The 15,184-nt window shown below is 39.1% G+C and overlaps 1 protein-coding gene across 4 annotated transcripts in view; it reads left to right on the forward strand.

The window, feature by feature from the left end:
• Mid2 (midline 2) overlaps positions 1–15,184 on the forward strand; it is a 109,363-nt gene that overhangs the window by 60,187 nt on the left and 33,992 nt on the right. For all 4 annotated transcript variants that reach the window (XM_028895146.1, XM_028895147.2, XM_028895143.2 and 1 more), the window contains exon 4: positions 14,223–14,330. In XM_028895146.1, the coding sequence (XP_028750979.1) occupies positions 14,223–14,330 (108 nt within the window). The remainder of the gene's footprint in view (positions 1–14,222; positions 14,331–15,184) is intronic.

Consider the following 15,184-nt stretch of genomic DNA (forward strand, 5'->3'; position numbering starts at 1 on the left):
TCTGAAATGCCTGAGAAATACTTAAAGAAATGTTCAGCATCCTTAGTCATTAGGGAAATGCAAATCAAAACTACTTTGAGATTTCAACCTTACATCTGTCAGAATGGCTATGATCAAAAATACAAGTGACAGCTCATGCTGGAGAGGATGTGGAGCAAGGGGAACACGCCTCCATTGCTTGTGGGAGTACAAACTTGTACAGCCACTATGGAAATCAATTTGGTTGTTCCTCAGATAACTGGATCTACCTCAAGACCCAGCTATACCACTCTTGGGCATATACCCAAAGGATGCTCAATCATACCACAAGGGCACTTGTGCAACCATGTTCATTGCAGCTTTATCATAGTAGCTAGAAACTGGAAACTAGATGTTCCTCCACAGAAGAGTGGATAAAGAAAATATGGCATGCAAACTTCTTTTTTATACCCAGCACATAGCTTGGTACTAGTTGTGTTGAGAAATGATAATTAAGTAAATAGTTCCCTCTGGTGGCTAGGTCTTAGAAGTACAATTTTTAATGCCCCAGCAGGATTAGCCAATACCCAGGTAGGGTAATTTCTTCCTTTCAACATAAAGAAAAGAAATATTTTAAATATATATAATCTCCTAGAACCTATGTTGTTATTCAGATATTTCTCCAATTTTTCATATTTCAGTAAACAATATTGAGATGACAAAACATAAAAAGAAAACAAATTTGGGCAATTGTGTAAAAAGAAAATGTAAGAGCAATAGCAATAGTAATGAAGAAATATAATACAGCACACTTCTCCCTCAGTATCCATGGAGGATTGGCTCAGATACCAAAATTCACAGATGCTTAAGTCCCTGGAATAGCATGGTTTAGTATTTGCATGTAATATAACTATATCCTTCAATATACTTTAAATATTTGTAGACTACTTATAATAGCACAGTGTAGATGCTATATAAATAGTTGTTGTACTGTATTGCTTGGGAATACGATCAAATATCTGTACATACTCAATGCAGAACCAAATTTGTTCAGATATTTTAAATATGAGGTTGGTTAAATCCACAGGTACGGAACTTATGGATGTGAAAAGTTAACTGTATAGACTTTTCCATTATACCTTGATTTCAGAGCAAGCACACTCATTCATTGATTATTTTTAACAGATTCGGAGATCATGCTGCCTCTGCCTCCTGAGTGCTGGGATTAAAAGCATACGCCACCATGCCTGGTCTTTCAACAGATATTTATAGCTCACCTACAGTATGTTAGGCACTAGGCTACATGTTGTGCAAACAGTAGGGAGCAAAGCCCTCACCCTTAAGGAACTTGCATTCAAATTGTAGGGGGGTTACAAAATAAAAACCCAATATTCTTATTAAGTGAGGCACAGAATGATTTGTGTGGGGAGAGGAAGAGATATAAAAAGAGACTGAGTCTATATTGAATCCAACTATTTTATCACATATGTGTAATTGTTAGAATTTCAGAAAACTACAGAAACGTTGCTTCCGCAGGCCAGCCTAAATCCTTATGGGGACTCTAGAGAGTATTCTTTTTTTATTTACATTTTCATTTTTTGGGAGGAGTATGTTTATTTTGTCATATATATTCTTATAATCACCACCAGAATTAGGACAGTATTGTTTCATCATCTACCCTTTAAACTCACTTGTGCTACCTCTTTTTAAAAATAGATTTATGTGTTTATTTGTATGTATGTTGTTTTGCCTGCATGTATGTCTGTGCACTGCCTGCATGCATGATGCTCATGGAGGTTAGAAGACAATGCTGGAATCCCTGGATCTGACAATATAAATGGTTATGAATCACTGGATATGGGTGCTGGAAACCAAACCCAGGTCTTTTGTGAGAGCAGCCAAGGCTCTTAACCACTGAGTCATTTCTTCAACCCTATGTTCTACCAATTTGTAGTGTAGTCCCATCTGCCTTCCTTACAATCACTGGTCTGTTCATCATTATAATTTAGTCATTTCTGTAATGTTTTGTAAAATATTATGATTTTCTATGTCACTCATCATAATGTCTCTGTGATCCATTCAACATGTATCAATAGTTTTTTTCTATGATTTGATATGGTTGGGATTGCATTTTATTTTATGAATATTTCCCTATTTGCTTATCCTTACTCTCAGCAAGGAATTTCAGTTGTTTCCAGTTTGGTTCTATTATTATTATATATAACTTGTGTGTACACACTTGCATAAATGTTCATATTTGTAGAGTAAATGCATAGAAGTATGAGCTAGAGGCGGTGGTGGCGCACGCCTTTAATCCCAGCACTCGGGAAGCAGAGCCAGGCGGATCTCTGTGAGTTCGAGGCCAGCCTGGCTACAAGTGAGTCCAGGAAAGGCGCAAAGCTACACAGAGAAACCCTGTCTCGAAAAACCAAAAAAAAAAAAAAAAAAAAAAAAAAAAAAAAAAAAAAAAAAAGAAGTATGAGCTAGAGACTTTGGTATCTCCTAAATGGCTTATAACCAATTGCTGTGTAGTGGACAAGTAGTAGAGTGGAAAGAACATCAGATAAAGAGTTCAAAGACTTATCTCGGGGCTGGCTCTGTCACTTATTAGTAATACAATGTTGAATAATTCCATGCTCTTTCCAGGACTCATATTTTAACAGTAAGTGATGAAGTAGAAATCTTTGGGTTTTTTTTTTGCCAATCTTTTTTTCATATCTAATCTGCCCATGGTTCTGAAGAGATTTTTTAAGTAGGTCTCTCCCTCATTCCACACAGAAATTTTAACTGTGTACATAAAATACTAGATGCACAACCTAGATTTACCTTTCCTGCTTTTTCCTTTCTTGTCCTAAGCAATTGCTTTGTATAAAAAGGGTGCATTGAGGGAGACAGTAGAGAACCAAAGGCTATAAAGGTTTGATGGTCTCATCCCTGCAGAGAAAGTACTCCAAAACCAGTGCAGAATTGCCATATGAAATTATGTTAGAAAAGCCATTCCTAAGACAGTTATATGAAGCAAATTGTTCCATCTCTATGCTGTCAAGATTTTTGGTAGCTAGGCAAGGGTAAAATAAACATGGTATATATATATATATATATATACATATATATATATACATACATACATACATACATACATATACATATATATGTGTGTGTAAAAATACACATGTGTACATTGTTCACATTTCTACATATGTTACAATATGTGTTCTTATATTTTACCACAAAACTAAGAAAATAAATACACAAAGTATTTCCAGAGAATAATTCTAGAGAATGTGATTATCTTGAGAGGAATTACTAAGAGGAAGAGAAGCCTATTTTCTCTGCCTCTGTCTGCCTATCTGTCACTTACACACATACACACACACACACACACACACACACACACACACACAGTGATTAAAATCATAGACATGAACAAACTGCCTAGTTTAAAATCTTGCTTTTGATTCTAGCTATATGACCTTGTGCAAGTTCTATAGTCTCTCTGTTTCCTAATTTCTTCTTCTAAAAGAATAATGAATGCTCGTGCCTTCTGCAGAAGGCCAGTGAGAGAAGTAAAGTAGCTAAAAATACATGAAGTAATTAGAAATGTGATAAGCAGCAGAAAGTGTTAAGTATTGTGTATCCATCCCATAAGCTGACAGGAAATTTGTCTCTTAGTCAATATCTGTCTGGTGTTCAACTCATTAGCATTCTTACACGGCTAGAGATGGCTTAGCTTCCATTGCCCACTTGTCTGGCTCCAACAGCCATTCCCCATCCACGTCCTAATCTCTCATGCCCCTGCCTTACCAGAGAAATCAACTTAGGAACTGAGACTGTTAATTTCTTAACTATGCTCAAATAACCCTTGACTTCCCTCCCTAGGTTGTAGTTACCCAAGTACAGGGAGCTAAACATCATATTAATAGTTTCATATATACCTTAGTTCTTTTTTTTTTTTGGTTTTTCGAGACAGGGTTTCTCTGCGTAGTTTTGCGCCTTTCCTGGAGCTCACTTGGTAGCCCAGGCTGGCCTCGAACTCACAGCGATCCGCCTGCTCTGCTCCGAGTGCTGGGATTAAAGGCGTGCGCCACCACCGCCCGGCTATACCTTAGTTCTTAAGGTAGACACCTCCCTCCAAATCTAAAGGAACAGATCAGACATATTGGAGAAAGTCCTGCTTCCTTTGGTTATTTTTATTTAAAGCTTCAGTAGTGTCTTTGAAATGTTGTGGTGTTTTGAAAACAACATAAAAGATTTCTTTCTTTCCTTTTATTCATTTGAACCTAGCAGCTGTCTGCTGGAAATGCTGGTGCTGATGATGGGGCCTGTATGTGTATGTCCTTAAAGTGTGATCTGGCTTAACACCTTAGCTTTGATGCTGCCACACTCAGTACTATGTCTGCTTCATAAACATCACATTTTCTTGAAGGCATTATGGTAAAAAGCAATGATTTTTTTTTTTTTTGCAGCTTTGTAAGATGGCAAAGCTGTTCATAACAGCTTCTTGGTAATTCATCAGCTGTCCAATTTACCTCTCACTTTTCCTTCTCATCTCTCTCGTACAGAAAGCAACGGCATGCTGAATGACTTCTAACTCAGGCTCTTTTCTCTAATGTTATGGAGTCCGAGAAGGTGGGACAGAACAGTAATGGGAAAACAGGAGGTGGGGAGAATGTTGCATTCTCTCTAATTTCTTTGAGTCGTGTACCTGTTTTCTCTCCCCTCTGTATTGTTAATAATACTTCAGGTGTTATTATAGCACCAAGATCCTGAGTCAAAATGGCAGCACATCTTTCCATAGTATATCTGCAACCTTCATATTTTTCTTTTTTTGTGTGTATAAGCACATGTGTGTACATGTGCATGTGTGTACATGTCTGGAAGTAAGGGGCTGATATTGGGTGACTACTTCTACTCCTCCCTGCCTTATTTTCTAAGACAGGGTCTCTCACTGAATCTGGAACTTAACAGTTCAGCAGGACTAGCAGGCCAGTGAGTTCCAGGCACCATCTTGTTTCTTGTTTTTCTTCAACACTAGCAGTGAAGGTGCACACAGTGTGTGTGTGTGTGTGTGTGTGTGTGTGTGTGTGTGTGTGTGTACATGTGTGCAGGAGCATATGCCTGTATGTGCATGTGCCTGTGGAGGTCAGCAGAAGTCATTTGAATGCCTTTTCAATCCCTTTACACATTCCTTTTTTGAGATCATGGTCTCATTGCTGAACCTGGAACTTGCTGTTTTGGCTAGACATTTTGTTGGTCAGTGAGCTCCAGAATCTCTGTCTGTTCTTTCCCCCACTCCATTGGGGTTACTGGTGCTTGTGGCTACACCTGACTTTTTGTATGTATGTTAGGTATATGAACTCTGGTCCTCATGATTGTGCAACAAGCAATTTACCCACCAGACTGTCTCCGAAGCCCTGCCTCGATACTTCCAACCTTACTTCACTCCATTGCACCTGCAACCTGATCTGCATCCTCAGCAATTCTCTACTGTTCTTCCTTATGCCTTTGCTTACTCTATTCATGCCATTCTCTGCCTGGACTCTTCTCCCTTTAACCCCACTTCTTCCTGCTCAACTCATTGTTTATTCACCTAAGCCAGATCGGCTATGGGAAACGTCAAAATGTTCCTTGATGATCTTTTTCCACTGGCAGAATTCGATGTTTCCTGGTATGTTCTCATTAGGACTTTGCTGTATTCCATTATATTGAGTGTTCTTTAAATTGTGATTAGTTGTATTCACACGTCCTTCTTTCTACTAAATATTGAGTTCCTCAAAGGCAGAAGCTGTGTTTTTTATCATTACATTCCACTCCTTGTAAATGGCAGGCACTTATTGTTTGCTGAAACAAAAAAGTTCTACAAATGATCTTTAATGCTAGAATTTTAGGAATTTCTAGGTGAAAGGTGATGATCTATTTGAGTAGATGATTTCTTGGTTGAGGTTAACTTGTCGAGTGGAGGACATGAACATAAAAAATGAAATTCACTTGAGTCTGGGTGTGTGGGATAATTTACCACCAAATACGTATTGTTCTGCCTGAACCAGAAATCTCAATGCCTTCTGAACTCCAGCACAACTCTATAGGACTCGTGATGTGACAATGGAGAGGAGGGCGTGGGTGAGTACATTTCTCACAGAAGCAGAGAGAAGGCTGATGAACTTTAAACATAGGAATGAAACAAAGACTTGGAGACTGAGCACCTGAGAGATTTCCCCCTAAAACTGTCAAGTGCATTTGTGATGGTTTATTGATTGACAGTTGAGAGGGTTTAGAAACAGCAAGGAGATAAGTCTCTGGGCATGCCTGGGAGGGGTTATCTAGATAGTGTTCATTAATGCAGGATGATCCACTTGAACTGTAGGAGGCATCTATGTGGTGTCTTAGAGTGAATACAAAGGAGAAAGACAGCTAAGCACTAGCAGTTACTATCCTTTGCTTCTGACTGTGAATGAAATGTAGCCAGCTGTCTCAAGTTCTACCTTCTAAGATTCCCCTGCCATGATGTATTCTTGGACTGTGAGCAAAGCAAGCTCTTCCTTAAGTTGCTTTTGTCAGGTGTATTGTAGTAGCAATAAAGAAAGTAGTCAGTACAACATCTCTGAAAGAAACCAAGGTTCTAGCCCACTTACATTCCAATACAGAGTTTTAGCACTTGCCAAAGTAACAATTTACACTTAAAAAAGGTCTTTGTAACCCATGGCATTTGAAACCTCCCATATATTTGTTTCCTTGCAATGGCTGTCACTCAAAATCCTTTCAACAAAAGAATTTGTGAATTTATACTAGAGAAGGGTGGACATTCGGCAAGACTAGACCTTCCTTTACAGTCAATCTTAGAGCTGGGAAATTTTCAGTAGTACAGGGTTTGCTTAGCATGTATGGGGCCTTGGGTTTAATTCTCACTACTCAAAAGAAATGAGTGGTGTACAGCTGGAAAAATATGCAAGTCAAGGTCTCACTGCAATTGAGAGGAAAGTAAAACATCATGGCATCAAGAAGACCTGAGACCTTGCCAGGGTGGCCTGGGACCTAGTATTTCTTCTTTGAAAGGGTAAGGCTGGGAGCCTTTGTCTTAAATATCACAAACTGCTCCCCAAAGTCTTTTTGAGGTAGGTGGATCCACATAAATAGATTTGCATGTTCCAGAATACTATTTTAAGGTGTGTTGCATTTTTTTATGTTGTATTTGTTTAACTCTGTGAAGCTGTGTTACTTTGCCTGTCTAAAACACATGATGGTCTAATAAAGACTGAATGGCCAATAGCGAGGCAGGGGAAAGGATAGGCAGGGCTGGCAGGCAGAGAGAGTATATAAAAGGAGAAAAAGAGAAGAAGAAGGAAGGAGCTAGCAGCCAGAGAAGGAGGAGGACTCCAGGGGCCAGCCACTCAGCTACACAGCAAGCCATGGAGTAAGAGTAAGATTTACAGAAGTAAGAGAACGGGAAAAGCCCAGAGGCCAAAGGTAGATGAGATAATTTAAAGGTAAGGAAAGCTGGCAAAAAAAAGCCAAGCTAAAGCTAGGCATTCATAAGTAATAATAAGCCTCCATGTGTGATTTAGTTGGGAGCTGGGTGAAGCCCCCCCGCCCAAAGAGCCAAAAAGCAATATTTGCAGAATCGCCCCAATGATATCTTCAAGGGGGATATTTTTTTTCAAATTAAGCAAATTGATATTTTTATTTCTTTTAGTGTTCTTGAGATCATAAAAGACAGTTTTGTATGTGACACTAGCAGATCTTTTAAAAATCAATCTATCTAAAATCTATCAACATACTACATCTTTTTTGCACATTCACTACAAATGTCATTTGTTCCAAAATAATATCTGTATGAATTTAAGGACAAATTAAAGCATAAAGAAATAAAAATCCTTAAATTCCTCTGTGAAGAATGAGCATGGCCTGAACAATAGAGAACAGTGAGGTGTCCTTGCGGTGACTCACATCTGTCCTCATCTCTGTGAGCTCACTAGTCTTTCTTTTTTTTCTTTCCATGATAATATATTGCCTCTTACATTTTTCTTTTCTTATTAAAATTTTTCATTTATTTTACATACCAACCATAGGAGTTTCCCCTCTCTCCTTTCTTCCCATTCCCTCCCCCCACCTCCCGTTTACACCCCTCATCCACTCTTCCTCCTTTCAGAAAGGGGCAGGCTTCCCATGGAAGTCAACAAAGTATGGCATATCAAGTTGAGGCAGAACCAAACCCCTCCCCCTGCATCAAGCCTGAGCAAGACATCCCACTATAGGGAATGGGTTCCCAAATGCCAGCTCAAGAGCCGGGGACAGGTCCTGATCCCACTACGAGTAGTCCAACAAATAGACCAAGCTACACAACTGTCACACACATGCAGGAGCCTAGGGCGGTCTCATGAAGGCTCCCTAGCTGTCAGTCCAGAGTCCATGAGCTTCCACTAGCTCAGGTCAGCTGTCTCCGTCGGTTCCAAGGGTGATAAATTTTTATACATAAAATGTAGTATAAATTTTATATAAAATCATTTATCCAAGCCCACTAACTCAAAACAAAGAGCAAAGTTCAAATAAAGAGCTGGAGTCTTTCACACACCAACCAATCTGCCAAAGACATTTAAGATAACCTGAGTTATTTTCAACTAAAGGTTCATATATAACTGAAATAACCTTACTGCATATGCAAATAAAACTGCAAACAAAACATTGGGCTTCCAAATGCCTTCCAAGTAATTTGAGTTATTTTATTCACATCATGAAGACAGATTTTCCCTGGAGTTTTTCCTGTTCAGAAAACATTTCAAGACCTTGCTCTTCTGGGCTGCTTCTTGACATGGAAACATTTTTAATGTCATTGCTTTAGCCTTGATTTGGAATTTTGCCTCTTCAGCCAACTTTCTGCTCTACTAGCTGTATGCTTGAATTTTTTTAATCTCCCCTGATGTAATGGCTACAAATCCTTTTCCATCCTAGCTCCCAGACTTCAACCTAAATTTTCTCAACAAAATATATTTACTATGGCATATTTTCTAAAGTTTGGTCTCCTTGTTGTTTGGTATTTTACTTGGCCAATTCTATCAACAAATGTTCTGTATGTATTCATTTTGTACAAGGCATTGTTCCAAGTACAGTGGATGTAACAAAATGGAAAAATCCCTCCTCAAGGAGCATGTTGTCTAATTGAAGATTTTTGAGCTAGGAAAGTGCGTTAGTTACAAAATACCTGACAAAAGCAATTGAAGTAAAGAAGTGTTGATCTTGGTTGATTGTTTGAGGATATGGTCCACATGGCAGAAAAGCAATGGCAGCAGGAATGTGAACCGGATGGTCACATTGTGTCAGCAGCCAAGAAGCAGAGAGAGATAAATGCTAGTCAGCTCACTCTCTCTCTTTCTTATTCAATCTAAGACCCCAGACCATGGTGTGGTGCTGCCTGCACACGGGGTGGATTTTCCTTCCTTAATTAAGCCTTTCTGGAAACACCCTCATAAATACAATGAGAGCTGTGTTTCTTTGGTGATTTAAAACCCAGTCATGTTGACAATGAAGATTAACATCATGAGATGGTTTCTTATCTTTGATATGTCCTGTTAACACACAATAACTTCCTCCTCTTCCTCCTCCTCCTCCTTCTCCTCCTCCTCCTCCTCTTCTTCTTCTTTTCAAGACAGGGTTTCTCTGTATAGCTTTGGCTCCTTTCCTGGAACTCACTCTATAGCCCAGGCTGGCCTGAAACTCAAAGAGATTTGCCTGCTTCTGCCTCCCAAGTGCTGGGATTAAAGGCGTGCTCTACCACTGCCCAGCCACAATAACTTAAGTCATCTTTAAGTTTGTTATTAGCCCAACTGAACAAATGGTACTTCCTCTTCATTAAAAAAAGTTAACTGAGTTCTCCTTGGAGGAGGTGAGCATGGGAGGTGGGTTGGAGGAAAAGGCTGGTGGGTGGGAGGAGGAAGGACAGGGGAATATGTGATTGAAATGTGAAATGAATAGAAAATCTCTTAATAAAAAAAAAGTTAACTGAGGACATCCATCATCTTACTTTCCTTCTCAAGTATTCGGTGGAGAAATGGCTCAGTGGTTAGGAGAGTTTACTGCCCTTTCAGAAGACTAGAATTTAGTTCCTTCCTTTTAACTTTTAAATCTCCAACACATTCCTTCAAAGTTTAGTACATCCCATCTTATTCTGGATCTTTTCCACTTGCTCACTAAGAGTATGGTATTTTCTTTCAGTTTCTGTGTTTATAGTTAGCATAGATCAGCTGGTAATTACCTTATGCTACTGTGATTGGTTTGTGACATACACATGTGTACACACACACACACACACACACACACACACACACACACACACACACACACCATTCTTTCTCATCTAGATAGCTAATTGTTGAAGACATGGCCTTACCAGACTGCATCCCACAAAAGGTGCTTAATAAATGTTTGATGAAGAAGGAAAAGGAAGAGTTATGGGGCTGCATGGCAATAAGAATGATTTTGAGGGCAGAGAGCTTAAAGAGGCTTTTTCAAAAGTATACAAAGGTCAAACAAGGACTCAATGTATTGGCAACTTGACTCAAATCCTCATTTCATTACTAGAGGAACTTTAGGGAGATTGAAATGACAATAGAAAAGGACTTTGGGACTACTGAGAATTTACATGGACTATGAAGGACAAGTTTGGTGTGAGACTGTTTCCTAGTGATCTCATAAAGTCTCACCAACATGACTGCCTAGACATGAGCTGAATAAGGACAACAACAGACATGTCAAAATGGATGCGGGGGCAGGGGAGGGAGACCATGAGGCCTCAACACTACAAAAAGCACTACAGGCAACTAAGGAATGCTGAGAGTGGAGAAATAGTCTTCCCCAGGGAAGTGCACACCACTTGGTTATGTAATTCCAAACAGTGAACCCTGAAAATATACATATGAGTAATATTATACAGATTGAGCAAACTGTATTTAGGATTATTTATGTATATGCATATATGCATGTAAAAATTAGTGAAGAAAGAGGCCATGAAAAGGTAGGAAAGAAGATGGGGAAGGAGGAAATTATGTAATTATATTATAATATCAAAATTAAAATAAAGAAAAAACTTGTTTTAAAAAAGTTACTAAACCCAAATAACTATAATAACATTATTGACACAAGATAGTAAATCAGAAGTGGAGATTAGACATGGAGGGGAAATGATAATTTAATCTCTAGATGTCATATATAGAATTTATATTAACACAGAGAGCCAACTGGACATATTAAACAAGCAGTAAAAAGGGGATTGCCATTCAATTCACTGCAACCCATACTGGCATAGTGTGTACTAGGTACCATTCTCTATTCTGGAAATAGACAAAACACAGCCTCTGCCTCCAGACTTTATGATTAACTGGGGAAAACACTAATACAATTTCAGTAATATGAATTACTAAGCAGAATTACTGAATTATGGAAAGTATTATGTAAATATAAGTAGGAGAGTGACTGATTGTATAATTACCAATGAGAAAAAGTTACAGAAGGGATGATTACTGAGTTTGAAGAGTAATAGAAGTTTGCTCAATAAACAAGGACATACCTTGTCAAGTAAAGGATAATCTCAGGAAAAAGTATAGGGCATACAAATGCATGGCATTCTAAACAACAATAAGAAGTCTGAAATGATGAAAGACAAATGGATGTCAGAATAAAGATGGGTAGTGCAAAGGAGATCATGATTATCAGAAACCAGACAGATGCTATTATGGTGGGCTAGAGAGTAAGAATGTGTAATGGTTAAAAGTGTGCACCCTAGAGTTGAACCTGGATCCAAATCTCATCCCTATCACTCTTAATTGTATAGGCTCGAAGAAGTCACTTAATCTCTCTGGGCTCATGTTTCCTTATCTATCAAATGGGAATAGTGATACCTGCCACAAGTGATTGTTTTGGGAGATTGAAAGGTGATAAATAGAAATGATTACAGCGGTGCCTGGCATAGCCTGAGTGTGCTGTAAAGGTTAGCTTAAGGTATAAATTACAAGTAACGAGGCACTGCACCATTCTCTACTCTACCAGCAGCAGCCTGACAAAGAAATTTTAATGGGAAGTGTCTATGTTTCCAGGTCTCTGAGCAATGACCCTGGGGAACTAGAGAGATCTCTTATTCTCAGAGGAATGAGAGTTCCTTGAAATGGTATGATGTCTACCTTGGAAAAGTAGATGTAACTTAGGGAAAGAGTCTAAGAAAAACAACAATGGAGACTGTTGATATAGAATAAATAAAACCTGTCGTTATTGTATCCTCCCCCCCCCCGAAAGTGGTAATAAAGAAAAGTAAGGTTGTCATTCATTGGCAAATATTTTGGTTAAATAAGAAATACAAAATTGGGGCTGGATAGATGGCTCAGTGGTTAACTGGCTGCTAACAGTTAACCTGACTGCTCTTGCAGAGAGCTCTGGTTTAGTTACCAGCTGCTACACAGTGGCTCACAAACATCCATAACTCTAGTTCCAAAGGAACCATCACTCTCTTCTGACCTCTGAGGGCAACAGGTACACACACGGCGCACATACATACATGAAGGCAAAACACTCATGCAATAAAATTTTAAAAAATCTCTTAAAAGGAAATATAAAATTATCCAACAGGAACTGAGGTACTCTGTTCGGTTGATGGCTTCTCAGAAAGGAAGAGTCAGTTGGGCTTTTTTAAAAGGTGTGGGCCCTGGTGGGTTGACCGCATTCCAGTGAATGGCCCCCACCCAGAAGTATATGGGCAGAACAAAATGGACTCAATGGGTTCTTTTCTTTCTTTCTTTTCTTTAAGTGGTGAAAAGAGGACAGGAAGATGAGGAGGGTAGGGATGGATCTGGGAGGAGTTAGGGGAAGTAGTTGAGGGTGAATATGATCAAATACTTCATATGGAATTATAAAATAATTAACAGAACCCTTTTAAAAATATCCAGCAGGGAGCTGAAGGAGCGAGGAGATAACGGGTCTAGGGGATTTGGAATATGTAGAGGAATCTTTTGAAGAGAGAGTGTGACTGACAGTACAGTCCCTCCTCCCCAGCTAATCCAGCAATCTAGCTCCTTGGGTTTTGATGCACTCAAGGAAACCATTGTCTATTTCTTGGCTTTCTAGAGCTCTGCTCAAGTGGTCCTTGAATACACTCTTGGGATAATTGTGCTTCTCTGTGTCACTGCTCTGTGTGCTGCTGAAATGGAACTGAACCTTGTTTGCCGGCCCCTGCCGATGTTCCTCTTCCACTAGCCCAGGCGTTCATTTAAAAGAGCTCCGTTTGAAATATGGTATTGCCACTTAATTAGCATTGCGATATGGAACAAATTAGTAAAATTCTCAAAGCCTCTGTTTTTGCACTTGTGAAGTGAGGGGAAAAAAGCTTCTGCATTGAAAAGTTATAATGGTAATTTAATACATGGACTATTTTTCTGTGTAGTGTTTGGCATATTGAGTGCTTCAAAGGTGTCTGCTTCTTGTCTCTTCTTTCTCCATTATATCTGAGGAGTCCCATAATCTCCTGCATTCACTTGAGCACCTCATGGGACTTCATTCCATGCAATATCAATAGTAGTAGAGAAGAGGAAATGAAGAGATCTGTCCATGGAAAGGCAATGAATAGTGGCTGTTTATTCAACTCCATCCTGACTTTGCGGCAGAGATATCTTGATGTAGACAGTATCTCAAAATAGGAAAAGTATTTAGATATTGGATAGAAATTCTTTCTAAGCCAAAAAATATGGGTAAAACATTATGACAACTATGTGAAAAAATATCTACACATTCATATGTTTCATGTGAAAATAGATCTGCACATTCACATATTTAAAATCAGAAGGGAACAAGGAAAATGGAAAACATTTTAAGCCAGTAGAAATAAGTTGTTGCACTGGAATCTTACTATTATTGTGCCTGTGGAAGAGGATCTTCTTTCCTTGAGACACATGAATCTTCTTGCCTTTTTTTTGAAAGAACAGCAGGAGGACAGGGTGCTGGAGTAAAGAGATTTGCACGGTGGGAATAACGTTTCCCCATCTCATCTGTCCTGCCCAGCCTTCTATTAACCATCATCACCTACCAGAGGCCCGGAGAGCTTCCTATCTGTGGTGCTTCAATGCCCTTGCACCATTAATATCATCATCTCTACTCTTCTTCTAGGAGTGGATCTTATCGAGGGAGGTATGGAAGAAGTTGTGCATGTTTAGCTGTCAGTCCGAACCTTTGAGAGCCAGCAGGGGACAAAGGCAACAATCACTGTCTAATACTTTGGACTTTCTTGGCAGGTGAATACTGCTATGCATGAGGCAAAACTTATGGAAGAATGTGACGAGTTGGTAGAGATTATCCAGCAGAGGAAGCAAATGATTGCTGTTAAAATCAAAGAGACAAAGGTAAACCACAGTGCTTCAGTAAAACCAAGGTGCAGTTGACTTTTGACAAAAGTTGGAGTTAATTTCTGACGATTGCTGTTTGAAATTGAATCATAAAATCCAAAAAAATGAGGTCATAGGGAGAGATACCAAGTAGTAATATTTGGCCTTTGCCGAGTCTGATAAAAAATGATGGCAGCTCTGGGTGCTGCAAACATTCTATGCTTTGACCTGGATGTTGGTTTTGTGTGTGTGTTGTGTGTGTGTGTGTGTGTGTGTGTGATCATTTACTTAGGATTTAGTTGCTTTACTTTAGCATGTTTTCAGTTTATTTTTTTAACCTTTATTTTGTGTGTATGGGTGTTTTGCCTGGATATATGTCTATATATCATGTGCATGGAGTGCCCTTGGAGGCCATTGGATCTCTTGGGACTGAAGTTAAGGTTGGTTATGGGCCAGCATGTGGGTGCTGAGAATAGGACCCAGGTCTTCTGGAAGAGTAATCATTGCTGTTAACCACTAAGCCATCTCTCCAGCCCCCTCCCCTCACATTTTAAGGTAATAAAGACAAATAAATAATCGTAGAAACATAGGTTTGGATTCTAGAATAAATGTGACTGCAATCTTGACTGCTTGGAACTTACAAAATGTGTTGGGAGACTATTGTGACTCTGTGGGAAGGATGCAATCTGATATGGTAGAGGTGGGCATGGTAGATCAGAACATGATGCTGCTGAAGCCAAGAAAGCAAGTTTGGAGACATACAATGATTTCTGGTATGACTTCTGGAAGATGTAAAGCAGACTAGTGATAGAACATGTGGAAAGGAAAAGCATAAAAATTGCTAGAGAGAGAATAGTATCATTTAACTTATT

The sequence above is a fragment of the Peromyscus leucopus genome, chromosome X (genome assembly GCF_004664715.2).
Source record: "Peromyscus leucopus breed LL Stock chromosome X, UCI_PerLeu_2.1, whole genome shotgun sequence".
Lineage (NCBI taxonomy): Eukaryota > Metazoa > Chordata > Mammalia > Rodentia > Cricetidae > Peromyscus > Peromyscus leucopus.